General features: G+C 44.1%; 1 protein-coding gene across 1 annotated transcript; it reads left to right on the plus strand.

Moving 5' to 3' along the window:
* Positions 1 to 12: 12 nt before the first annotated feature.
* nucks1a (nuclear casein kinase and cyclin-dependent kinase substrate 1a) lies at positions 13 to 15422 on the plus strand. The gene is made up of 8 exons (XM_077006341.1): positions 13 to 294; positions 4494 to 4543; positions 5336 to 5429; positions 5682 to 5728; positions 5824 to 5988; positions 6135 to 6287; positions 14457 to 14609; positions 14770 to 15422. Exons 1-8 carry the CDS (start codon positions 278 to 280, stop codon positions 15012 to 15014), a joined length of 924 nt encoding a protein of 307 aa, XP_076862456.1. The 5' UTR covers positions 13 to 277; the 3' UTR covers positions 15015 to 15422.
* The last annotated feature ends 527 nt before the right edge of the window (positions 15423 to 15949 follow it).

Consider the following 15949-nt stretch of genomic DNA (forward strand, 5'->3'; position numbering starts at 1 on the left):
AATGCCCGCCCAGTGCGCGAGCGTTAGGTTGCACGAGGGCTGCAGTTTCAGTTTGTTTTATTCACCATTTTGAGTAGCTGAAGGTAAAAATTAAACTAAATCCTTCACTACAACAGAGACGTTTCTCGTGTTGTTTAGTTTCACGATTGGGAGAGGACGTCGTTTCTACGACGTCACATTGAGTCCCCCGGTTTGTAAAACAATTTCGGTTTTTATTATATCTTGATTTTCTTTTGCTGTTTTACATTTTTAACCTCCACACAGTATTCCTGCAAAAATGTCAAGACCAGTGAGGTACGTGGATTTAATGTCCTCCGCACGCGCTGCATTGCATGCACTCTGGAGTTTGTTGGCTTCACGCATGTGCCAGCATTGGTTAGCTTTTGGACATTAATTTTGCTGTTTTACTGAATAATTCTAAATGTCCAAGCTTCGTGCACGCGTTTGCTCACAGTAGGCTTTGCAGTGCGACTAGGTTTCAAGTGTCCCTTTTGGAAATAATGTTTGCGCGCGCTTCTATCTCGCATCGTCTGGGGATCTGATAGCCGATATGTGTGAATCATCACTTAGCCGACACGCTATGTTGAGATGTGTGTGGCGATAAATATAATCAGGTTCGTTGTTTTCTCGGTGGCAAATTCAAGAATATGGCCTCCCATTCATCCTGGGAAGGTTGGGAGTGTTGGTGGAATCCTTCAGTGAAGGTGCCATTGGCCCGTGGGTGTGATTTTGTGCGTCCTGTATCACAATGTCGCTGAAATACCCACCCAGACGTGCACATTAGGGGATAAATTCCACAACATTATTAGGTTAAATTGGAAACAATAGACTGTAAACTGATCGACGGTAGCCTGTTGGTCTTTGCTCAAAACGCGTTTGAGGAAAGACACTGCTGCGGACCTTTCTCATTTTGATGGCGCTAAATGAACATTGCTGGAATGATGTCAGACGGGGGCGGAGTGGGGCACAACGCCACCACACCTCCTTTGCGTTTTACGCTTTAAGCTTTATAGAAAATAAATGTAGCGCATTTGCGAGGGTGAATTGAAGGCAGACACAAAGTAGCCTGCAGCACAACGAGCTGCAAATGATTTAAGGCCAAGATGTCTTAACCGTTCGTGCTGTTTGTAAGAAAGCGGCCACGACGGCCGAGCACAATGTACAATGCAGGAAGGTCACGACACCGAGTCGGTGATCTAAAACGTAAATGCAACAATGTAACGCGTGTGAGGGATGTTCGGACGGAGTGACACCATAAGTAACAGTTACTAATATGGCTGTTGGCAAAAGCCTGCGCCGTTATTTGCCAACGACGTCTTTAAACAAACACATCACGTAAAATGGACGTTGGATTTCCATCTTGCGCCGTGGTTTTATTGAACAAGTACAGAGGGTGTCTAAACAGAAACGTTTGCACGCCTACGGACACCGTAAATTCAACTTTTGTCTCTTTTTCACGAGCCCCTCCCCCCACCGTGACTGGAGCCCGTTGCGCGCGCACTCCAGCTGTAATTTGTAACCTCGCATCATTTTTTTGCATTTGCATAAACAAAACATAGCGGATAATGAATATAACCCGATGAGATCCCAGTTAAAGCCGACGAGGACTCGTTGAAAAATGCGGTTATCCATTTTCCCTCTAATATAACCCTTAGAAAGATGGGCGGTGTTTTTTCGCGCGGCTCCGCTACCATTTCACCTTTCTTTGGCCAGGCGTGGCTCGGCTAGATTACTCCGGCTGGTCAAAGGACTCGGTTAAATGGTTCCCATTTATCCTGCATTTTGATACCTGCTCTGGTAACCTAGGGGGAAAAATGAATATGAGAGAGACGGTAGATCTCGTGTTGGCTACCAAGGCTTTGGTGAAAGAGAAGAGAGGATACGTGGTTTGGGTTACAGCTCGCGACTGAGCCCGCGCGCTTACGTCACCCGAGTCGGAGCGCTCGTGAGGAACACGTCGGTACATCTAGGGACGAGACCTGGACATTGGACACTTTGGTCAGAGGGGCACTAGTCAAATAGAGGGTAGCTGATTAGAATGAACCATTCCTCCCCCACCCAAAGTGCACCAGTAATTTAGCTTTTTGAATCTTGTTTAATGTTCTTCTAGGGTACCTCCTGACACTATTGTTGTGTCTTCTCCCTTTACCCCTCGTACCTGCTTGTTGCATTCAGTTGTCTTGCATTGCAAGAGTAGTTAAATAGGGCAGAGCTTAACTTTTGGAATGAAACCTAATTGAAATGCTGTTTTGACATGATATGTTAAAATTACAGGTTCATCTCAATAAATTAGAATATCATCTAAAAGTTCATTTATTTCAGTTATTCTATACAAAACGTGAAATTAGGGGTGCACGATATGACGATATAAAATCGTGAATGGCGATAACGAGTGGAGAATTGCAGGTGATCTACCAAATTAGAGAAATCGTATAGATCGCCTTTGCCAATCAGCGCAATTACTTTTTTATGCTGGTTCCCACCGATGCGTCAGACGTAGGGCGTATGACTGACCAATCACAGCAAACTGCGTCTTCAAACTGCGTCTTGAATGGACAGAGTCGTAATACCGGGCAGGGGTCATAACATGTAGGCAGTCCGAACATAAAATATAAACGGGCATGGTGGCACAAAGAACAAAACCAGGCAGGGGAAACAAAGACTAGGCTGAACGTACTTACGTCGAAGACGAAACAGAAACAGTTAAATCCACTAGAGCATGAACGAGGCAAGAGAATAAACATATAAGTAGCACAAAATAACCGATACCGACATGGGAGACACGGGGACTATAAATACATTGAACTAGACTAGAAACAGGCAGGGTTGCCAGGTCCTACAAAAATATCCCGCACAAAGTCAGTGTAAAATCCGCCCTTCAGCAGCCTAAACTAGCCCAAAGTAGTTGACGGGGGTGGGGTGGCGAGTGTTTAAAATGGAGACAAATTGAGTAGCCCTACGTGACAGTGTCACGTGTGTTGTTTAAATTTTTTGTTTACAATTTTTGCACATGGAAAATTGCAATATCCTTCATTTAAATTTGCTTAAAAAGAACGCTTTGTAGCCCCAATTTTTTTGTTTTTTATTTGATGGAAGATCGTAATAAAAAATCGAAATCGTGATTTTATGAAAAAAAATCGTGATACAATTTTTTTCCCATATCGCCCACCTCTACGTGAAATGCATATATTGTATAGCTTCAAGACAAAGTGATCTATTTCAAGTGTTTATTTCTGTTAATGTTGATTATGGCTTACAGCTAATGAGAATCCCGAAGCCATTATCTCAGAAAATTTAAACAATTAACACAGAAGGCCTCCAAATGTGTTTAAAATGGTCCCTTAGTCTGGTTCAGTAGGCTATACAATCATGGGGACGACTGCTGACCTGAGGGATGTCCAGAAGTCATAGACACGCACCACAAGGAGGATAAGACACAAAAGGTCATTGCTAAAGAAGCTGGCAGTTCAGAGTGCTGTATCTAAGCATATTAATGGAAAGTTGAGTGGAAGGAAAATATGTGTGGACAAGCACCCTGAATAACCGCAGTCTTGAAAGTATTGTCAAAATGTCTTTCAAAAAATTTGGGGCAGATTCGCAAGGAGTGGCCTGCTGCTGGAGTCAGTGCTTCAAGAACCACCACGCACAAATCCAGGCCATGGATGCACCTGTAGCATTCTTTATGTCAAGTCAGTCGTGACTGAGAAACAATGCCAGAAGCGTCTTACCTGGGCCAAGGAGAAAAAGAACTGGACTGTTGCTCAGTGGTCCAAGGTGGTGTTTTCAGATGAAAGTAAAATTTGCCTTTCATTTGGAAGTCAAGGTCCCAGTGTCTAGAGGAAGAGTGTAGATGCACACAGTCCAAGCTGCTTGAGGTCTAGTGTGAAGTTTCCACAATCAGTGATGTTTTGGGGAGCCATGTCATCTGCTGGTGTAGGTCCACTGTGTTGTATCAAGACCAAAGTCACCGCAGCCAATCTACCAGAACATGTTTGAGCAATTCATGCTTCCTTGTGCCGACAAGCTTTTTGGAGAAGGACATTTCATTTTCCAGCAGGACTTGGCACCTGTCCACACTGTCAAAAGTAACCATGCCTGGTTTAATGACCTCAGTATCACTGTGCATGATCGGCCAGCAAACTTGCCTGACCTAAACCCCATAGAGAATCTGTGTGGTATTGTCAAGAGGAAGATAAGACACCAGACTCAACAACGCAGACAAGCTGGACAATGTCATCAAAGCGACCTGGGCTTCCATAACACCTCAGCAGTGCCACAGGCTGATCGCCTCCATGCCACAACACATTAATGCAGTAATTCATGCAAAATGAGCCCCGACCAAGTATTAAGTGCATTTACTGTTGTTGATATTCTGAATTATTGGGTTTCTCCTGTACCTGACAGCCTGGTGCTGTACCATTCTACAGATCTCTTGCTCACTACTGGTTTTGAAGTTATGGACTTAACAATACTACATTTTGTTTACTCTACAGGAACAGGAAAGTGGTGAATTATTCACAGTTCAATGAATCCGATGATGCAGGTAATGTCCTGTGTAAGACTTCTTGACACATTGAATTGGGTCCTGGTTTCCTTTGTTACACATGAGTGCTGAATGATCAGGACAAATAAGATTGTATAGAAATTTGTGATTCTGAAGTAGCTTACAAAAATGTACCATGTTAAAAAATGTGGTTTCTTATTTAACAAATTTGGTGTTTTCTGAGATTGATTTACATATATTGTGTACATGTATGCACACAAATGCATATTGTGTGTGCATGAATAATATCACTCAAAATATAGTAAGTATTTGGGAAGTTCACAAGGTTTCCAAGGAAATGGGATATGGCCATAAAGCTTGATGAAGGACCTCTGTCCTGTCTCTCTGGAAGTCTTGTGTACTATACCACACCTGTTTTTAATATTTAATACATGTCTAATCTCTTACTACAGTGCACTGCAGTTATTCGCCTGAAATCTTTGGATATTCATATATGTAATGTGTGTGGAAACTGCAGTGTATAGTAAACGAAAAAGCAGTTAACATTTTAATAGGTTTCCAGATAAATAGTTTAGAAAAGTCTATGATGTGTGTTCTATAAAACAAATTTTACACTTTGGATTGGCTTAACCGGGGCCTAAATAGTCACCCCCCCCATAAGAGATCCTGTTAGCATCTAGTATTGTGAAGAAATGTCATGAGAAGCTCTGTGTTATGGAGTTGGTTCTGTGTGGTTGGACCGGGTGTAGCCACACTGCAGCGTGAAGAGGGTGCACTGAGTGAATCGTGCGATGCTTTTCCTGATCCACGTTCTCCTTGTTCCTCTTCCAGAGGAGTACGAGAGAGAGTCTGACAAGCCCAAGAAGATGCGTGCAGCTCCTCGTGAAATTAAGCACAAGAAGTCCAAGAACTCGCAGGACGAAAGGTAAACACCATGCTTGTGCACAAGAGTTCGGGGTTCACGGATGAGTGCGCCAATGTGCCGTTGTACCTGCTCTCCCATCTCTGCATGCTGCAGACGGCACTGCTAGGCTTTGTTTCATTAGCGGCCTTAAAATCTACTTCCTCCACCTGACCCCTATAAGTGTGTGCTGACTCTGTACAGTGTCCAGTCAATCCAAAGTAAATGATTAGTCCTGTGTTTTTGCTCATCACTTGATTGTGTTTACTCTTTCAGTGATGACTCGGATGAAAAACTCTCCAAATCCAAAAATGATTCAGCAGGTAAGCGGTGTGCCATGTGTGGGTTGGTTTTTGTTTGTTTTAGTCTTGATCTGAAAGGTAGACCTGTGTCATTAAACCTTACTCCTACCAATCAGATGACTTTGGCAGCGAGGAAGACAATGACTTTGGAGAAGAAGAGGAGGAACGTGAGGATGAAGAAGATGGAGGAAGCGACTACGAAGCTAAACGGGGTAAAAAAGGCAAGAAGGGGAAAGTGGAGAAGCCCAGCAAACAGTCGCAAAAAAGAAAGCGTGATTCAGGTAGGGGCACCGTCTCCGTTCAGATCACCTCTGACCATTAATCCGTAAGATTAACGAAACTACGTATAATCCTGACCTAGTCCCAACCCTGTCAGCAGAAGTGAGGGGCATCGAGGCCCGTTGACGGTGTGGGCTTGTGTGTGCAGATGATAGCGATGAAGACCGAGAGGTGAGCAGGAAGATGAGGCAGGTAAGGCAGGCTGCCTCCAAGGCCGTCTCCAAACAGAGAGAGATTCTGCTGGGAGACCGGGGCAGTGAGGATGAGGACAAAGAGGAAGAAGACCAGGCCTACATGGACCGTAAGTCTGTTCCCTTCATGGTGGAACTCGGTCTACCTCGGCCGTGACAGCCCTTACCCCTTTAACCAGGCGTTTTGCGATCAAAACGCTTGCGTCTGTTTCTCCTTTGTTTTAAAAATTCACATTTTAATTTAGGAGCAGAAGTGTCTAGAGATTTTGACCTGGGTCGTCTACCATTTTACCGAGCGTTCATTATGAACCATGAATGTGTGTTTCAGTGGAACTGGAAAAACATCACATGATGCTGTTTTGACTGGTCATAATGGGGAAAATTAGCCTACTCTGCACATTATGCAGTCTATCAAGTAACGTTTATAAATGGCTGATGAAGAAAGATAATGTCAGCACCAATATGTTAGATATTTAATGCGAAAGTAGCTACCGTAGTTCGTTTGCTGTCATTTAAAGGAAGTTGAATAACAATACAGTGAGCTTGCTTTTATGCTCAAACATATAAACTGATGAATAATCTTGTACTTGTAAGTAAGCGACTAAACCAGATTGAAAGTCTGATGGCTGTGTAATGCGCACTCATCTCAATAGGACTGTTAAGTGTCGAATTAATCTTAAGCTCCAGTTTTTGTGCTGTAGGTGAATGTTGGATAACTACTATACTGGTGTAACTGGGTTCAGTTTTCACAGTGGTATGAATAAATCATCGTCTCTGCACTGAATAAAGCACATGCAGTTGGTGCTTGTGTTTCTTCCTGTGTTCTCCTGTATTTTTGACTCCAGGAGTTTTTGTGCTTCTTGGCAGGACGTTTGCTACACTACCCCGACGACCCGTCACCATTGCACATTACATGCCCTTCAGGGTTTTTGTCCAGCAGGGGGTGTTATGGGCCACTGTAGTTTGGTGGCAGTAGAATACAGAGCTTTGTTGCTGAGTTTAAGAGATTATAGAGATTAGGCAGTCTGTTCATCTTTTGTGAACAAATGTTATAGCATGCTAAGGATTCAGGTAGAACAGACAACATAGACTCCGGCCACACGACTGCATGCTATGGCTTTAAGACAGGGGTGCTCATTACGTCGAAGGAAGTGTCTGTCGATTGCGAAGGAATGTGCGTAGATCGCGTGACATTAAAAAGTAGTAGATGAATTGCCCATCTGCACTGACAGTTGTATTTTGATTGACATTCATGGTAGCCAATCTGCAATCCGCTCAACAATTTTCGTTCGCCACCTCACAACCCCCAACCCCCCGGTAGATCTTTCTGACTTGGTCATCTTATAACAGGCATGAAAATCTGTCACCTTTCGTCGAAATTCGCCGTTTTGAAGTCGAAAAGGGTGACCTACGTGAATCGTGTAGTTTCGAGGAGTTTTTTTTTTGGGGGGGGGGGGGGGGGGTCGGGAGATTATATGTATATATTTTAATGATCATATTGACTTAATAAGCAAACAGAGCACTTCCGAAATCGGCAATTCCAGCAGTTTCTGCCCAGAACCTTCATAGAGGCCAAATAGCGTTCAATCATACGAACGTTCTTCATTCATGTTATTCATTTACTGCTAAGCAGGACGAGAAGCAGGACCTAGTGCTACACCGCGGACAAGTCAGAAGAGCGTACATTTACCACTACATTTACCAGATCGTACATTTACCACTACATTTACCAGATCGTACATTTCCCAGTGGATTTAATTGGGTTATTAATGGTTTCAATCGTTTTCATATTTTGCGGTAAAACAAAGTTACTGCAGTTCGCTACAGCGTTGAACACTGTCAGAAATAGCCACAAGCTCTTGTGATAAATAGGTAGATGGGCATATTAAGTTCGCGTCAACCCCGTGTAGTTAACGGCGACATAAAATGAGAAACAAGATTTTTTTTCTAGTGTGTCTGTAGTTGTAACTGGTGAATCCAGGGACGTGTGAGGATACCATTCGCGCCGGGGCTGAAAAGGTTGAAGATGAAGTTGTAAACGCTTGTCGTTTGAGTCTACCCTGTGCTTTAGCCCATGTTGGAAAATAAAAACACGTGAACCGTGGTATTTGTACACTCATTTTTGCAGCTGATGTGTTTATTGGTTCATTAAGACGTAATGATTTTGACTAAGCCATCCGGAATGGCGAAAACAGCTTCTCGCATTTACGGATCTGGCTCCGTACATTGAATCCATTGACAAGACAGTCAAAAAAATTTTTTTATGGATTTTACTATATTTTACGGAGCCCGTAAGGTGACATCATGTAAAAAAAATAACGCATGGCAACGACTTATTAACGCGTGGGAACGAGATACTAATGTCGCCTTTCACACGCGGCAACAAAGTTTTTTTTCCCCAGGGATGTTCGCGAACTTACTGCCCAATAAAGGTAAACCTGGCTTTATATAAAGTAATACTTAATTATCTTGTTCGCACGCGTTAATTATCACGTTTGCACGCGTTAGTAAGTCGTGGCCACGCGTTATTATATTTTTTACATGATGTCACCTTACGGGCTCTGTAATATTTGGCATCACCTGTCGCTGTATCCCCGTACACCTGCAACCCCCCCCCCCCCCCCCCACCCCCCCCGTCGCCGTATCCCCATGACGTCACATGCCCCGCCCCTCTCACCTTTTTTTTTAACCCCTGACCCATTTTCATGCCTGTTATAAGTAGATCGCAAGCTGAAAACTTGTGGGCACCCCTGCTTTAGGAGATAAACCCCTACAGTACTGTGGTTGGGGTTATATAACAAATATGTACTATATTCCTTAATTTTTATATTCAAACATGTTTACTGAGAGAGTACAAATTACGTTTTATACAGATATGATTGATTTAGTTTGGTTATGTTCAGCTGTGCGCTACTAAAGACAGGTTACTAGTGAGTACATAGATTAGAAATTGAAGTGTCTGGTTTGTCAATTAACACAATGCAAAGTGAATGAACAAAAGAGAAATCTAAATCAAGTCAAAACCTGGAGTGACCACTCTTTGTAAGTGTACCTAGAAACACTGATGCTGCTTTGAAGGCAGTTTTTGAAGAAACTCCGAAGGGAGATTGTTCCAAACACCTTGAAGAATCAACCTCAGCTCTGCAGATGTTTGCTTTCTCCAATTCTTCTGCCACTTCCTGTAATCCCAGACAGACCTAGTGTCTTAATCGGGTCTCCGTTGGGGCTGTATCACTTCCAAGACTCTTTATGCTGAAAATGTTTCATGATGACATTGGCTGCATCTTTGGGGTCGTTGTCCTGCTGCAGGAAAGATTTGGAGCCAGTCAGACACCTCCCTGATGATAACTGCATAACAAATGAGAATCTGCATATATTTCTCAGCATTGAGGACCATTAATCCTGACCACATCCACAACTCCATTTACTGAAATTAAACCCCTAACCTTCACCACGCTCCACTGTGGAACCTCCACCACGCTCCACTGTTTCCACCTCTCGCTGGCCGCTGCTCTTCTGCAGCCCGGTTCCTGCGTCTTCATACTTGGTTGAGTCAAATGGCCTCATTTCCATGGTGAAGATATGGCTTTGGTCACAATTCGTGCATGAAGGTCATATCTGGCCAGACTTCTCTGACCGGTACATAGTGTGTCCCGCTAGTTTGTCGGTTCTGAGCTGATGGCACTGCTGGACACCTTCCAGTTTCAAAAGGGAACCGAGCATGAATTCATCTGCCTCACCGAGTTTTCTTGACTGACCACGTGTCTGTGGTCCTCACAGTGTCTATGGTCCTCAATGTGATCTGTTTCTTTGTGCTTCTTCAAGAGCTTGTGCAGCATGTTTTGAAACCCCAGTGTGAGTCTACCCGGGAGTCCCCGCTGGTGTAGTGGAACTGCTTTCGGTCTTTGTTGCTGTGCTCAGTCTTGCCATGGTGTACGATCTATGAATTGAAATCTAGGTTTCATCATAGTGTTCAAAGCGTGCTTACATTGCAGCATTTTTTCCACACCAGCCTAAAGCTTTTGCGTGTGTGTGTGTGTGTGTGTGTGTGTGTGTGTGTGTGTGTGTGGTTTTAGACATGGAAACAATAAATGCAAACGATAAGTCCTAAATTCTGATGGTCTAAATGTGTTCAAGCCTTTTCTTGGTTTCTCCAATGTACAGTTGATTACATCCGTTGAGAGTAATTCCACTCCCGCAGTAACGCACGAGGAGGAACACGCCGTTTTAGTGGCTGCTGATACATGTACACATAACGCACGAGGAGGAACACGCCATTTTAGTGGCTGCTGATACATGTACACGTAACGCACGAGGAGGAACACGCCATTTTAGTGGCTGCTGATACATGTACACGTAACGCACGAGGAGGAACACACCCACCCCTATCAGCAGCCACTAAAATGGCATCACCACTGATTTCCCATTTCGATTCACAAGGTCCCGATTCAATTCGATTTTCGATCCGATTCAATATCGATTCTTGTAGGGACATTTCAGTTACAATAAAAAGTGTAGTTTGAATGTGAAATGTTGTAATGATACAAGGAACACTCAAACTTTATTAAAATGTATTAAGATATTAGTGTTTATACTGTGAACAAGTTACATTCTTTTTTTTAATATGAATTAATGCACACTCTTCCACATAGCTCCTTTACCAGAAAAGGCATTGAAAGTGGTTTTGAACAGACTTTTAAAGTGCAAATTAAGTTTTCTTTTTTTATATGTAACAAACATTTATGAACATAGTTCTGAATATTGTAAACATTAAGGTCCAAAAACTAAGATTTATTCATGACTGCTTTTTGACATCTTGGAGATTTGTCATTTTTCTGCAAGAAAAGGAGCTGATCAACATGTTGAGGAGTGAGACAGCTACTTTTTGCAGTAACAATATTGCCGGCGTGAGGGTCCGCGCGCCGAAAACGACGTAATCGCGGTGGCTCCGCTCGTGCACTGTCGCTTCGCGAGGTCGTGCACCTCTCGAATTTTGTAACTTCGCGCGCGCCGCGCTTCAGCACAATGAACAAAGTCATGTTTGCAGGGTTCATAACACCTTCAAAAGGTGGAATTCAAGCACTTCTGTTTTTTTTTTTTTTTTTTTTGGCACGGGGAAAACTTGTAGGTTAGTGTAGTTTAATCGCAAATGCCTTCTCTAGTGGAGTTTGTTTGGGTTCTGGCGTTTTTTTGAATATCAGGATGGTGTCACGTTAAATGATTTCTCCGATTTGTGGTATTCCCACAATATTTCACCTCCATGTTGCACAGTTTACACACGGCTGTGCTTTTATCCAACTCTTCCCTACCATCATGGTTTCTGAATCCAAAATGTAACCATACATCTGCAGGGTTGCCAACTTTTCAAGATCGCTTGGAGTGAGATTTGAACCTGGAGGGAGTGGCTGTGTGAAATGGACACAAATTAAGTATTATATCGCGATCGATCGCCAGTGGTTGGCGCCAGAGCGAACTAGTAACTCATTGAAGCATAGATGTGGATCAGAGGTACAGTTTTTATTTTTTTATTTTATTTTATTTTTTTTACTCTTGCTGCAGCCATGCTTAACTGATCACCCCAGCCAAGTGGCGGTGCTCAAGAAAAAAAAGGATGATCTCGCGAGATAAAACGCCAGACATTAAAACGGTAGGCATATGCGGGGAAAATTGGCTAATTCTAAAGATCGATCTCAGGTTTCATAAATCGATATCGAATCATTCAAATGAAGATCGATTTGAAGCGAAAGATATATATATATATATATATATATATATATATATATATATATATATATATATATATATATATATATTTTTTTATTTTTTTAAACACACCCCTAGCTGCTGATACATGTACACGTAATGCACAAGAAGGAACATGCCATTTTAGTGGCTGCTGATATATGTACACGTAAGGCGAGGAGCTGCTGCAGCCCAACGCTCTGCGTGTTGGGTTCATACTTTTCTGGAGGAAGCCTTCATTCTCACTGCAGATGTACATGATTGCAGAGCTGAGAGCAAACAGGATTGAGTGGAGGTTTGTGAGGGTGGTATTTAAACAGAATTGAGTCTGGAGGTTTGTGAGGGTGGTATTTAAACAGGATTGAGTCTGGAGGTTTGTGAGGGTGGTATTTAAACAGGATTGAGAGTCTGGAGGTTTGAGGGAGATATTTAAACGTGACTTTCCAGACGTTTTCTTTTTTTGGTGTTTCATGTATATTCCATATCTTGGCAGTATTTGGAGAATGAACAAATCCAGTCAGAGCTCTTCAACTGTGCATGTAGCTGTACCAAAACCTCAGTGGTCCAGGGCCAGCAGGAGATTTATCTTACCCCAAATCACTCTGGTTGCAGTGACTGAGTTGGTTAAGCCATCAGCTTATGAAGTTCATCATTAATCATTCAGTGATGAGCCTGTGGGGGGCGATCCTGAGCCGCTTATAGGGAGCAGAGAGCTTCTTCAGTGATCCGTTATTGATTATGATGTCCGTGTTGTGTGGAAATTTCCATGAAGTGGGTAGGAGCAAGTTTATCTGGTATGGGAGTAGAGGTGTTGCTGCTGCTGATTGTGTGCCCGAGTGTCCCAGTCTGGTCCTGAAGGGACCCGTGTCCTCTTCGGTTCGGTGGTCTCTCGGTGGTGTGAACGGTTAGGGCTTGTTTGCTGTGGAAGTGAGACGGTGTCCTCTGGCGAGTTCTTCTGCTGCGTGCACAACCTCTGTTCTGCTAGCGTAACGAACCTTTTAGTGGTACATGCACTTTGCCTCCAGCGAACATGCCTCATACACATCTCCCTTTAGGACCGTGGTGCTCCTCTTTGCTTCTGTTCTGTAGAAGAACGTGAGATTTTGGCTCATGCGCTGTGTGCCGGTGTTTTCTACTACACTACTGGTGTGTTCCTCTTTTGATTAATAACCCACAGCGATGACCATTCAAGACAGGCTGGCATTTTGACCATGACTTTTTCTTCCTGTTTTGGGGGTGTTGACTAAGGCAACAGCTCACTGCATGTGGCCATGATTGAGGCTCCTAAGAGTGTTTTGCTCAGGAGTGCCAGGGGGCAGAGTCTTCCCACAAAGGGGGTGTGGCCACTAGGGCTGATCGATTAATTGCATTTGCGATAATCTCGCGATATTTTAAAACGCAATTCTCTAATCGCACAGGCTGCGATTTAAACTGGTCACGTGACTTGGGAGCGAGCCGAGCCGAGGACGAACGGAGCAAACCCGAGCAGGAGGCAGGGAGGTGGAGAAGTGAAGTTAACACAGCGCACTTTAACTTGATGCACAATGGCTTCAGGCTCGACAGAAGCTGACACAACTGAAAGTCTAATACCAAAGAGGGGCAGCACATCAGTTGTGTGAAATTACTTTGGCTTTAAAAAAGATGCTGCTCAACGTCAGGTACTCTGCAAAATGTGCCTTGCTACTGTTGCTACGACGCGAGGTAACACTACAAACCTTCAGCATTAAAAAAAAACACCACAAAGCCTCGTATGATATTTGTAAGGCTAAAATGCCAACGACCAGTGCTGCATCTTGAAATACGCAAAAAATGTTTCTCTGCGCTTATACAGCCTTAGTATGCGGTGAGCAGCGAAATACCGTAAAATCACGCATATATGCGCAATAAGATTTAAAGCACGGATGAATCGCAAAAGCGCGGATAGCTTGACCGCGGTCCAGCAGACAGGGTTCACTGACCGAACCGTTTGAAAGTGAAAGTCCTTATGGATATAATTCGAAGCGGCACGCTGAAATAACTCCGGCAGTAACGGAGTTCATAGTGAAAGACATGATGTCCGTTAATATAGTGAACAAGCCCGGCTTCATGGCTTTGTTAAACACACTGGATATGCGCTACCAAATGCCCTCACGCACATATTTTAGCCAAGTTGCTAGTTCGCTCTGGCGCCAACCACAGGCGACCGATCGATCGCGATATAATAATAATACTTACATTTTGTCCATTTTACACCACCCCGATAACAACAAATTACGTTCGCCACCCACTCCAGGTTCAAGTCTCACTCCAAGCGATCTTGAAAAGTTGGCAACCCTGTATCTGAGCTGTATAAAAAATGCCGAAACAGAGTTTCCTGAAAACAGTGGGAAAAAATCGCGATTTTAAATTGCAATCGCAATTTATAGAAAAAAAATTGCAATTAGATTATTTTCCAAAATCGTTCAGCCCTAGTGGCCACACACCTCAAGCGTCCGGGGAGGTGGAGGCGTGTGGCGTTTCCTTCAGCCCCTCTCAAGGTCTGTTGTCTCCCCTCACAGAGGAGTCTGGCAGCGATGAAGACTTCATGGTGGACGACGATGATGACAGCGACTACGGCCGTTCCAAAAAGAAGAGCAGAAAGGTAGCACCCAGAGGACGCCGTGCAGAGAGGAAGGAGAAAAAATCCCCCAAGCCCCGGCTAAAGGCCACAGGTAGGTGGGGCCTTCTGCATGTTGCCATGGAATTGGACTGAGGGGGTGGGGCATAGTGATGTTTGCTGTCTGGGATAAATCGCCAAAAACTATTTTATTTTCTGTGTTTCGATTAATGAGCCTAAATGCGGTGATGTAAAGTGGTTGTGATGTGCCCCAGTCACCCCCAGCCCCATGAAAGGGAAGGGCAAGGGTCGCCCCAGCGCTGCCAAGGCCCTGGAGAAGTGCCCCTCCAAGGAGGAAGAGGAGCCGGAGAGCCCCCTGGAGGATGAAGAGGAAGATGAAGTTGAGAAGAAAGACTCTCCGGCGCCGCCTGCCAAGACAAAGGAAGATGCCCCAGACGATGAGGATGACGATGAAGAGGAGGACGGCTCGGAAGAAGATGCCCCGTCTGGGGAAGACTAGCCAGGTTCTGATAAGCAGCCCCCATATCTGTCTCTCTCTCGCTCTCTCTCTCGATCTCTCTCTCTCTCTCTCGCTCTGTCTTCTTATTGCTCTCTCTTCTTCCAAGGGTTTTAAGTTCAGTGTCTGTGGTGACTTGGCTCAGTGGTTTAAAGTTTTTTTTTGTTTGTTTGTTTGTTTTTTTTTTTTTGGGTTGGTATAATTTTTCATATATGCTACATTGTCCCAGGATGCATTAGGCCACATTTTTCTTGTGTGTGTGAGGATGTGACTGGATGGGTTTATTTATCAGTGTACAACACAGGATGCTCCGTGTGTCTGCCCACTAGTGACAGGGTGCTCCTCTCAATGCCGCGTTGCTTAAAGCATCCTTTAAAAAAAAAAAAAAAAAGCAAACAAAAAAAAATACAAGTTGTCCCCCCCACCCCCTCCTCATGTCCCTGTATTATTAGCCACTATGTTTTCCGGCTTCTCTGGGTCAACCCACATACAGTATTCCCCACTCCCTGACCTGCCCCGCCTCTCCCTGCACACGTTCACGTTTCTCCTGCGTTCAAATGCTAGTCAACACGAGTTAAAAAGCTGCCGTGGTGTAACACGCAATGTTAAGAGCCATCGATGCTCCAAAGCCAGTACATGGGGGAAAAACCTGTTCTAATGTAACTTTCCTCAACGCCCAGGCATTTATCTGCAGTGGAGTTCTGGTGTGCGTGTAGAGATAACTGGAGGCGGAGCTATGTCACGGTCCACCCACCTTTCCCAAGGCCCCGCCCCTCCACACATCTCATTCTCTCAACTGTTCTTCTCAGCTTTAAGACGACTCTGAAGGTCCTGAGCGGGCTGCCCTGTGATGTGATGCAGTGTAGAGTGATGGCGTTCTGTGACTCACTCTGCTCTTGAAGTCTTTCATTTCTTTTAACCATAAATCATCTCATGCT

The sequence above is a fragment of the Brachyhypopomus gauderio genome, chromosome 1, assembly GCF_052324685.1.
Source record: "Brachyhypopomus gauderio isolate BG-103 chromosome 1, BGAUD_0.2, whole genome shotgun sequence".
In the NCBI taxonomy this organism is placed as follows: domain Eukaryota; kingdom Metazoa; phylum Chordata; class Actinopteri; order Gymnotiformes; family Hypopomidae; genus Brachyhypopomus; species Brachyhypopomus gauderio.